The sequence below is a fragment of the Myotis daubentonii genome, chromosome 5 (assembly GCF_963259705.1).
Source record: "Myotis daubentonii chromosome 5, mMyoDau2.1, whole genome shotgun sequence".
NCBI classification, from domain to species: Eukaryota; Metazoa; Chordata; class Mammalia; order Chiroptera; family Vespertilionidae; genus Myotis; species Myotis daubentonii.
The window spans coordinates 12,289,639-12,300,979 of NC_081844.1; the positions used below are offsets into that span (position 1 = coordinate 12,289,639).

Consider the following 11,341-nt stretch of genomic DNA (forward strand, 5'->3'; position numbering starts at 1 on the left):
GTCACGGTTAGATCCCGGTCAGGAGACATGCCAGGGTTGCAGACTTGATCCCTAGCGTGGGGCGTGCAGGAGGAAGCCAATCAATGATTCTCTTTCAACACTGATATTTCTATCTCTCTCTCCCTCTCTCTTCCTCTCTAAAATCAATAAAAATATATATTTAAAAAATATTTTTGTCTTTCTTACTGATTTTCATCAATTAGATTATGATGTACTTTGATGGGGTATTTATTCTGCTTGGTATTCATTGAATTTCTTGAATACTGAGGAAAATTTTGACTATTTTTTCAAATAATTTTCTGATCCCATTCTTTTTTTAGAACTCAATTGCGAATTAGTTAGACTACTTATGGCTCTGTTCCTTTTTTTTCACACCCCTTCCAGGCTTTTTTTCTCTGTGTGCATCTATAGAGAGAGTTTCTCTACTAGTTTTCAATTTCATAGGTTTTTGAATTCTGTGATTCTAAGCTACATTTAAGCCCATTTGGTGAATTTTTCACTTCTGATATTTTATGTTTTAGCTCTATGTTCCATGTGGTCCTTTTTTATACCATTTATTTATCACATTATCTTCTGGTTTAAAAAAATTCTTGAGAGAAACCAAGATGGCGGCATAGGTAAACACCGGAAATTGCTGCCTCCCACAACAAATTCAAAAATACAACTAGACCCGCGGAGTGTAAGCTCCGGGAAAGGAGTGTGACTTCTCAGCCTGGTTCTGCGACTTCGGCTGAGAAAGCGGGTAATGGATGCGCCGCCGCCGCTTTTCCTCTTCGGACCCAAACCTCGGATGTTTATTTTCTTGGTCTCGCGTCTTACGGGGGACCCAGTGCGGGGGCGCGGTCCCTCCGAAAATCCTTGTAACTTTACCGAATTTCTTAAGGATAGAGAACTGCAACTCCCGCCCTTCTTGAGCCAGTATTTCCCGTTTGCGGCTGCGTGGTTGGCCTGGGTTAAAGCATCTAGAGACCCTAGGATTGCTTCAGGTCAGCAGTCCCCACTGGAGAAAAAAATATTGGTAAATAAGTTATCTTCACACCATACAGGTTGGAACTACTAAGAGAAAGAACCTTAGGTTTGAAACCTTTCTGCTGAAGTGACACCTCGAGTAGTGTGTGTACATTGGCAACTGTTTTCTAGCTATATCCATACTTGAAAAACAAAGTATTATTTTGGAAACTCCCAACACTGTATTTTTAAAAAGCTAGTTATTGATTTTGGTGGTAGGTACTTCAACTTTCAGAGCTCACAGGCTCACCTAGGAATGATGGGAGTAACAAAGTTCTTATACTAAAGTAAATCATAAACCACTCATCTTTTCTTGGTGTCAGTAGTCAGGGTAAACTACTGTTTAAATATGTTCAGTGTAAAACGATGGTCACCCTATACAATTCTGTCCCCCCCCGATAGAATCTAGGTGGTGTGCGTACAAAAGCAGCCAGACAACTGAGAACTCAAAAAAACCAAGGAGAGTATCAAACACTCTATAGGGAGCAAGATCTCTCCCTTGACTACTGGCTCGCCCGAGTGGAGTCTTACTATAGTAAAGGATTGGTGGGAATGATGAAAGCACAAGAGGCAGGCAATGGGATTGAGAAGAAATGGGAGGGGAAGGCAACCCAAAGCACGGACAGACAGAAACAGTGCTGCTTGGTGCCTGAGAGAGAGATGAGACACATAGTGCGGCAAATGCAGCAGGCGGCACAGGCCAGAGAGCTCACAGAGAAAGCCCTTAGACAGTTACTGTGGTCCCCTCCTGAGCCGGCACTCCCAAAGCTTGTGTGCGCAGGGCCTGGCGTCCAGAATGCAAAGAGAAGAAAACAGGTAAATGACAGGGAACAGATGCAAATTAAAGATCACCAGGAACGCATGATTAGAGGGAGGGAACTAATAGAGCAAAGACTCAAGGCAAGATTCTTGAGAAAAAGCCAGAGCCAGCCACCTACAACAGAGAAGCGTGAGAGAATAAAGAAAGAGATAAAAGAATTTGAAAGTGTTATTGCATATCCACTTTTCCAGCCACGCAGAAGTCGGATTAAAGTGAATATTCTTATGGAAAAGTCTCAGAATAGAGAAGAAGAGGATACAATTATAAAAACTTATCAAAGAAAATTTTTAACTCTGCCACCCTTTTTGAGAAGTCAAATAAGAAAAATAAAAGATTAGTCAAGTTTCAAAAAAAAAAAAAATACAACTAAAAGACCAAAAGGACATCATCCAGAACTACAGGAAGGCTGGCTGAGTGGAAATTCTACAACTAGAAGGAAAGAGAAAAGCACACTGAGACTCAGAGGAGCTGCAGAGGTGGAGTGCAGAGGTACGGAGGTGCACGTGGCAAGGGCTGGCGACTGAGGACGCGGCTGTCTTTTTTAATCGGGAGGGAGTCACAAGCCCCCGAACTGCTCTGAACTCTGGTTCCAGGAAGTCTCTGGGGACCCGGACTCGTGCGGGGAGAGACTGGATAGTCTGGCAGCAGGCAGAACTCGGAACTCGAGGGCGGCTTTCTCTCAGAGGTGCTTGCAGCAATTACCAGGACACTGAGACGTGGGGCCCCTTAGGGCAGGGCTGAGGATCGGCCATAGCTGCTTGCCCCACCCTGTTGATCACCTGAGACCCCTCCCCACCCAGGCTGCGGCAGAGGCTCTTACATATGAATGCCCTGGCCCTTTGCAATCTGAAAATTACCTAACAAACTGCAGCTGGGCCAGACAGACCCAGAACTTCTAAGAGAAGGCCCAAGGCCCCACAGCAGCTTGCATTGCTTCACAGCTGGGCCTCATTTGGGCACCTCCAAACCCCAAACAAGGAAGGGGAATCTGCAGATCTCTTTGTAGCTCCTGTTGGGTAGCCTCAGGCAGAGGCTAAATTAGCACCTCCTTAGATCCAAGAGCCAGTGTACCCAGTGGTCAGAGTGGGACCATCCAGATTACAACTCCTCAGATCCATAAGGGACACACTCAGGGGGCAGACTCAGTGAGCACCAAAGCCCCACTGAAGCAAGTCTTGCCCCAGAACGGTGTCTTCAGCACAGAAGTTCTCCCACTGTAGACACAGCTGATTCTCACAGCCAATTGGCCTGGAGGTCAATTCCTCCCAGTGATACTTGCAACAATCAAGGCTTAACTACAACAAGACTGTGCACAGAGCCCACAAAGGGGTGCACCAAGAGTGTCCACCTCAGGTAATTAGGGAGGCTGAGCCACTGGGCCCTATAGGACACCTAGCACACAAAGCCACTCTACCAACACAGGGAAGCATAAAAAATGCGGAGACAAAGAAACAGGTCACAAATGACAGAAATGGAGAAAAGCAAATTACTGGATATAGAGTTCAAAACCACACTTTTAAGGTTTTTCAAGAATTTTCTAGAAACCGCCAATAAACTTAATGAGACACTCAAGAACTCTAGTGAGACCCTCGAGGTTGTGATAAAGGACCACTAGAAATTAAGCATACACTGACTGAAATAAAGAATATTATACAGACTCCTAACAGCAGACTAGAGGATCACAAAAATCAAGTCAAAGATCTGAAATACGAAGAAGCAAAAAACACCCAATCGGAAAAGCAAAATGAAAAAAAGAATCCAAAAATATGAAGACAGTGTAAGGAGCCTATGGGACAGCTTCAAGCGCACCAACATCTGAATTATAGGGGTGCCAGAAGAAGAGAGAGAGCAAGATATTGAAAACCTATTTGAAGAAATAATGACAGAAAACTTCCCCTACCTGGTGAAAGAAATAGACTTCCAAGTCCAGGAAGCACAGAGAACCCCAAACAAAAAGAATCCAAAGAGGACCACACCAAGACACATCATAATTAAAATGCCAAGAGCAAAAGACAAAGAGAGAATCTGAAAAGCAGCAAGAGAAAGACAGTCAGCTACCTACAAGGGAGTACCCACACGACTGTCAGCTGATTTCTCAACAGAAACTATGCAGGCCAGAAGGGAGTGACAAGAAATATCTAAAGTGATGAATACCAAGAACCTACAAACCAAGATTACTTTATCCAGCAAAGCTATCATGCATGGACAATAATCATACACCTATGGATAAGGACATTGGGGTGGGGGGGGGTGTTTTGAGGGCAGAAGGGGGGTGGGAACCAGGTGGAGGGGAGCTATGGGGGGAAAAAAGAGGAACAACTGTAATAATCTGAACAATAAAGATTTAATTTAAAAAAAATTCTTGAGCATGTTTATAATGGCTCTTTTTTTAATATTTCTTTTTTTTATTTTATTGTTCACAGTATTACAGATGTCTCCCATTTTCTCCCTTTTTGCCACCCTTCACCCCACTCCCGCCCCACCCCAGACCTTCCCCATGCCATTGTCTGTGTCCATGGGTTATACATATATGCATAAGTCTTCTTTGGTGAATCTCTTCCTGTCCCCTCCTCCCAACTCACCCTCCAATAAGATATGTTACTGTGTCATGCATCCATACCTCTGGCTCTCTTTTGTTCATCAGTTTATTTTGTTCTTTAGATTCCACTTATAAGTGAGATCATGTGATATTTGTCTTTCTTTAACTGGCTTATTTCACTTAGCATAATAGTCTTCAGATCCATCCATGCTGTCTCAAAGGGTGAGAGATTATTCTTTTTTACTGCTGCATAGTAGTCCATTGTGTAAATGTACCACAGCTTTTTTATCCACTCATGTACTGATAGGCACTTGGGCAGTTTCAAGATCTTAGCTATTGTAAATAATACTGCTATGAACATAGGGATGCATATATCCTTTCTGATTGGTGTTTCTAGTTTTTTGGGATATATTCCCAGAAGTGGGGTCACTGAATCAAAATTCAGTTCTATTTTTAATTTTTTGAGGAATCTCCATACTGTTTTCCACAGTTGCTGCACCAGTCTGCATTCCCACTAGCAGAATACTAGAGTTCCCTTTTCTCCACATCCTCACCAGCACTTGTTTGTTGATTTATCGATGGTACCCATTTTGGCGGGTGTGAGGTGATACTTCATTGTAGTTTTAATTTGCATCTCTCTGATGATTAGTGACTTTGAGCATTTTTTCATGTGTCTATTGACCATCTGTATGAGCTTGTTAGAGACATATCCACAGTATTCAGGTCCTTTGCCCATTTTTTAAATTGGATTGTTGGTCTTCCTAGTGTTGAGGTGTGTGACTTCCTTGTATATTTTGGAAATTAAATCCCTATCAGATGTATCATTGACAATTATGTTTTCCCATACAGTGGGTTCCCTTTTCATTTTGTTGATGGTTTCTTTTCCTGTGCAGAAGCTTTTTAGCTTAACGTAGTCCCATTTGTTAATTTGTTCCTTTGTTTCCCCTGCACTCCGGTGATGTATCAGTGGAAATACTGCTACATGAGATGGCTGAGATTTTGCTGCCTATGGTTTTTTCTAGGATTTTTATGGTTTCATGACTTACATTTAAGTCTTCTATCCATTTTGAGTTTATTTTTGTGTATGGTGTAAGTTGGTGGTCTAATTTCTTTCCTTTTTTTTATTTTTATTTTTTGGCATGTATCTGTCCAATTTTCCCAACACCATTTATTGAAAAGACTATCTTTTTTCTATTGTATGCTCTTAGCTCCTTTGTTAAATATTAATTGGCCATATTGGCATGGGTTAATTTCTGGAATCTCTGTTCTGTTCCATTGGTCTATGTGCCCATTCTTGTGCCAGTACCAAGCTGTTTTTATGAAAATGGCTTTCACATAGTAGAGTTTGATATCTGATATTTTGATCCCTCCAACTTTGTTCTTCTTTTTCAAGATTGCTGTGGCTATACACTTTTGGAATATGTGTTCTAGATCTGTGAAATATGCCGTTGGTATTTTAATAAGGATTGTGGTGAATCTGTAGATTGGTCTGGGTAGTATGGACATTTTAATGATGTGAATTCTTCCAACCCATGAACATGGTATATGCTTCCACTTTTTTGTTTGAGTCTCCCTCTATTTCTTTATTCTATGTCCTATAGTTTCCTGAGTATGGGTCTTTTCCCTCCTTGGTTAAGTTTATTCCCTATTAATTTCATCATCTCAGTCATGTCTGGGTCTGTTTATATTTTTATTCTACTTATGGGTCCCATTTTCCTGCATTATTGCATGTCTAACAATTTTTTTATTCAATGCCAAATGTGATGGCTTGATGGAGAGAACCAAGAAGGCAGCATAGGTTAAGACCTGAACTCACCACCTCCCAGAACCACATCAAAATTACAACTAAAATACAGAACAACCATCATTCAGAACCACCTGAAAACTGGCTGAATGGAAGTCCCACAACTGGAGAAGTAAGAAGAAAGCAAGTTGAGACTGGTAGGAGGGGTAGAGGTGCAAAATGGGCTGGTCTGACACCCATGGGTACCTTTTTTTAATCATGAGGGAGATCGTCTCTGCAGAGGCCACCCATGAGGAGCAAGGGGTCCCAGCCCCACACCAGATCCCCAGCCCAAAGATCCATAGCTGGGGAGAGAAGTCCCTGTTACTTCAGACTATAAAAACCAGCAGGGATTATGGCAGGGGAACACAGAGGCTGCTGGAGACCATATGCACAAACTTACATGCTCTGCTTCTTTCAAGCTCAAGCACCAGACACATATGGGGAGGAACTGGATTGTTTGGCATCAGGCCAGTAACTTGGGGGAAGCTTTATCCCAAAAGGGGATGCTCACAAGGGTTATTGTTCCTGTGGTTGGATCTTCCCTACTGCAGAACTGACTGGCAGCCATATATGAGTCTCCATCAGCCTGGAGCTCACTGTTTGCTCCACCCTGGGGATTCCCTGAGACCCCACCTCATTCAATTTGCAGCCCCACCCAAGCTGTTTGCATCAGCTTTTCCATATGAATGGCCTGTCCTAGCTCAAGTTCAGACTCTGCTAAAAACTCTCAAACAAGCTGCAGCTGGTGACAGCATGCCCCAAACCTATCCATAAAAGGCCCAAGACCTGACACTAGTACAAACCTGTCTTGCTTCACAGCTGGGCCTTATAGGACACCTACTATACAAGGCCACTCTGCCAATTCCAGGAGACATAGCATCTCTACCTATACATAGAAACAAACTCAGAGAACCAGCCAAAATGCAGAGACCAAAAAAAAAAACAAATGTCACAAATGAAAGGACTGGAAGCAAGCAAACTACTGGATACAGAGTTCAAAACCATGGTTATAAGGTTATCAAGGATCTTCATGAGACTTTCAAAGATCTTAGTGAGAATGTCAAAGACATGAAAAAGGACTAGTCAGAAATTAAGCATACACTAACTGAAATAAAGAACAATTTACAGGAATTCAATAATAGAGGATTCTAAGAATCAAAGATTTGGAATATGAGGAAGCAAAACACACCCAATCAGAAGAGCAAAAAGAAAAAAGAAGCCAAAAATATTGAGAAAGTGTAAGGAGCCTCTGGGAAAACTTCAAGCGTACCAACATTCACATTATGAGGGTGCCAGAAGGAGAAAAGAGAGACCAAGATATTGAAAACTTATTTGAAGAAATAAAGACAGAAAATTTCCCTTACCTGGTGAAAAAAATAGACTTACAAGTTCAGGAAGCACAGAGATTCCCACACAAGAGGAACCCAAAGGGGGCTACACCAAGACGCATCATAATTAAAATGCCAAAGGTTAAAGACAAAGAGAGAATCTGAAAAGCAGCAAGAGAAAAGCAGTTAGTTACCTACAAGGGAGCGCCCATATGACTATCAGCTGATTTCCCAACAGAAACTTTGCAGACCAGAAGGGAGTGGCCAGAAATATTCAAAGTGATGAATAGCAAGAACCTACAACCAAGATTACTCTAGCCAGCAAAGCTCTCATTTAAAATTGAGGGTCAGATAAAGAGCTTCACAAACAAGAAAAAGCTAAAGGAGTTCATCACCACCAAACCAGTATTACATGAAATGTTGAAGGGCATTCTTTATGAAGAAGAAGGAGGGGCAAGGGGGAGGAGAAGGAGGAAGAAAAGAAGGAAGAGGAGAAGGAGGAGGAGGAGGAGAGGAGGAGAAAATATGAATAATAAAATGGCAACAAATACATATCTATCAACAATTGAATTTAAAAATCAAAATAAATGAGCAAGAAATCTAATGAACAAAATAAACTGGTGAATAAAACAGAATCAGATGCATGGGAGCATTGGAACAGACTGACGAATCTCAGAGGGAAGAGATTAAGCAAAGATCTTACCTATGGACACAGACTGCAGTGTGGTGAAGGCCTGGGGAGGGGCAGGAACCGGGTAGAGGGGGGCAATGGGAGGAAAAAGTGGGACATCTATAATACTCTCAATATATTTTTAAAAAATATATTTTATTGATTTCTTACAGAGAGGAAGGGAGAGGGATAGAGAGTTAGAAACATCGATGAGAAAGAAACATCGATCAGCTGCCTCCTGCACACTCCCTACTGGGTATGTGCTTGCAACCAAGGTACATGCCCTTGACCAGAATCGAACCTGGGACCTTTCAGTCCGCAGGCCGACACTCTATCCACTGAGCTAAACCGGTTAGGGCAAGATACTTTAAAAATAGAATAAAAAATAAATGTGATGGCTTTGCAATATGTCAACCTGGGCAGGTTGATTTACAGTCCCCAGAATTCCCTTTCTCACTGTTTCCAGTTAGGGTAGGATACAAGGAATATTATCTCATGAGAATTGCAGGATAGAAGGAAAGAAGCAGCACACACCTTATCCTAGTTGTTCAATTAAACACACTTCTTCCCTGAGGACCCCAACAGAGATAAATTTTCACTGGTCATGAGGAAGAGGGGCAGGGCCAGGGGCAGCTTTCCTCTGAGGGGAAAGCACTGTCCATGTGTCAAGGCTGATAAGAAAAAGGAAAGGAGAAGGGGAAGGGGAAGGGGAAAGGGAAGGGGAAGGGGAAGGGGAAGGGGAGGGGAGGGGAGGGGGAAGGGGAGGGGGAGGGGGAGGGGAAGGGGAAGGGGAGGGGAAGGGGAAGGGGAAGGGAAAGGGGAAGGGGAGGGGAGGGGGAGGGGGAAGGGGAAGGGGAAGGGGAGGGGAGGGGGAAGGGGAAGGGGAAGGGGAGGGGAGGGGGAGGGGGAGGGGGAAGGGGAAGGGGAGGGGGAAGGGGAAGGGGAAGGGGAGGGGAGGGGGAAGGGGTGGGGGAGGGGAAGGGGAAGGGGAAGGGGAGGGGAGGGGGAGGGGAGGGGGAGGGGAAGGGGAAGGGGAGGGGGAAGGAAGAGGCCGCCACCACCAGTTGCTCAGAATGTGCAAACATGGCCCTTTTCCAAAATTAGAGAACTCTGTGCTACTATGTTGCTCTAAATAGTGCCAGTTAACGCTGCTGTCAGCTTTTCTCAGACCTCATCGTTGGCATCTTTTAACCCCTCGGTGAGCACCGGTGTGGCCCTGCAGAGAGCACTGAGACCTGCCCTCCTGGGCTTGCAAGCCACCTGCCGGCCTGTCTGGATGTTCTCTCCTTGCCTTGTCTGATCACATTTTCAATGCTGCCCATTACTCCCAAGAAGAGAAATGCGGGGGTCTGACACACTGAACAAGCAATTCTTTCCGAAGAAGCCTGTTGCCATGGGAACTGGTTGTCAAATGCTTTTCTGCGCAGGGAGGTGTGCTTTTCCTAAGCACTGCCTGCTTTTCTGTTTAATTTGCGACAAGAACAATGAATGATTGGAGTGGGGGAGTGGGGAGGAAAGTGCTCCTCTGTCAGAAATTCACCCTGAGGATGAGCCTGTTCTAAAGGAGCCTTCAAGTCACAGTGCTTAGGGATGGAGGGGGACACACTGGAGACAGGACGAGGAAGCAGTCAGAAGCAAGTGGAGCGGAGTGTCCCCAGGGCTTTCACTCTGTGCTCAGCCATGGGCTGGGCTCTGCAGGGATGCTGAGAAGTCAGACACAGTCTGTAGCTTTGGAGAGCTCACACCTTGTTGGGGAAGGGGAACCAGGACACGCAGAATGAGAGAAATGTCACAAATCACTGTGTGATATCGACACATGTTGCTACTCTAAAGATGCCCTATCTCCATGGGCAATACGGCCTAACATGGATGCAGACTCCGAGAATGACGTGACCATGCCTGACCTGTATCCTTGAAGGGCTACTTCAGTTTGCTTGGGACCAAGGTCAGTGTGTCAGGAGTGGAGATGCGCTGCTCAGATCGGCCATCATGGAAGCCCTGGCCGAGCCGCTAGGCATGAGGTTAACTGACAGACTCCAGTCATTGACTCCTTTGGGTCCACTTCAGCTTGGGGCGGCCAAGACAGTGGCTGAATATGATGTCGCAGGAATGCCTGGCCAGCCCCACCCATGGCCCCTCCGGCAAGGGCCTTAGAAAGCTTAATGCAGGTGTATTATCCTTGTGGACTCAGGGACTCCTCAAAATCTGGAGGAAAAAATAGCTATATTTCTATGCTGATGTGGACACGCTAACCCTGACAAGCTCAGGGGAGGCCCGTGTGGCGGCCTTACAAACTCAGAGGCAGAAAGTAACTACATGGGATGGTCAGAACATAAAATTCCTAACTAAAAGCATGTAATCACGTCCTAGGCCAGTAGCTTCCCTGGCAAAGGTCAACTTTTACCTAAGCGTGGCTGTCTATTGCCTCTGCATCTAAAGAGCAGTTCTCAACCTGTGGGTCGCGACCTCTTTGGCGGTCAAACGACCCTTTCACAGGGGTCGCCTAAGACCATCCTGCATCTCAGATATTTACATTATGATTCATAACAGTAGCAACATTACAGTTATGAAGTAGCAACAAAAATAATTTTATGGTTGGGTCACAATATGAGGAACTGTTTTTAAAAGGCCAGAAGGTTGAGAACCACTGAAGATGACATGACTTTGAAATGTCTGCGTAATCTCCTTTCCCAGACCCCTCCAGGCACACCCTCACAACAGAGACACAGAGCCCCTCCTTATATCTTGCTCCCTGAACACCATCTCTATGTGTGTAAATATTGATAGTTAAATATCCGGTACCCACTGATGTAAAAAAAGTATGTGTCTCTCCATTTTACTTTTTATCCAATCCCAGGGACCTCCCTGCTTTGCTTTCTCTCATGCCCTTAATCTGCCCCCAATGGATTTCATGTAACTCCCTACATCTTCTCTGTTGATTCTAATGTATAGAATACGTTTAAAATCTGCCCTTCCCCAGAGCATTTTCTCAATCTGCTGCAATTTTGCTGCCCAACAATTGTCATTAGTTTGGCTCATATAAACTCATCAAAATTCTCTACAGGTTTGGATGTTTCTTAGTAGACACTGGTGCTAAAATTAATAAACAGCAACCTCATTATAATAGCGTCGGGAGACTAGCAGGGAGAATTCTCGTGTATGTGTCACTCAGAGGCACTGCTGGCCCCAA

General features: G+C 44.3%; 1 protein-coding gene across 2 annotated transcripts; it reads left to right on the forward strand.

The window, feature by feature from the left end:
• The first annotated feature begins 672 nt into the window (after positions 1 to 672).
• LOC132234694 (putative uncharacterized protein ZNRD1-AS1) lies at positions 673 to 2,177 on the forward strand. 2 transcript variants are annotated; one of them, XR_009452915.1, is made up of 3 exons: positions 673 to 742; positions 884 to 1,018; positions 1,411 to 2,177. XR_009452915.1 is itself a non-coding variant. In XM_059695940.1 (2 exons), exons 1-2 carry the CDS (start codon positions 746 to 748, stop codon positions 2,164 to 2,166), a joined length of 1,029 nt encoding a protein of 342 aa, XP_059551923.1. In that variant the 5' UTR covers positions 733 to 745; the 3' UTR covers positions 2,167 to 2,177. The 2 variants fall into 2 exon arrangements, 1 of the variants encoding a protein (XP_059551923.1); XM_059695940.1 differs by having other exon boundaries at positions 733 to 1,018.
• The last annotated feature ends 9,164 nt before the right edge of the window (positions 2,178 to 11,341 follow it).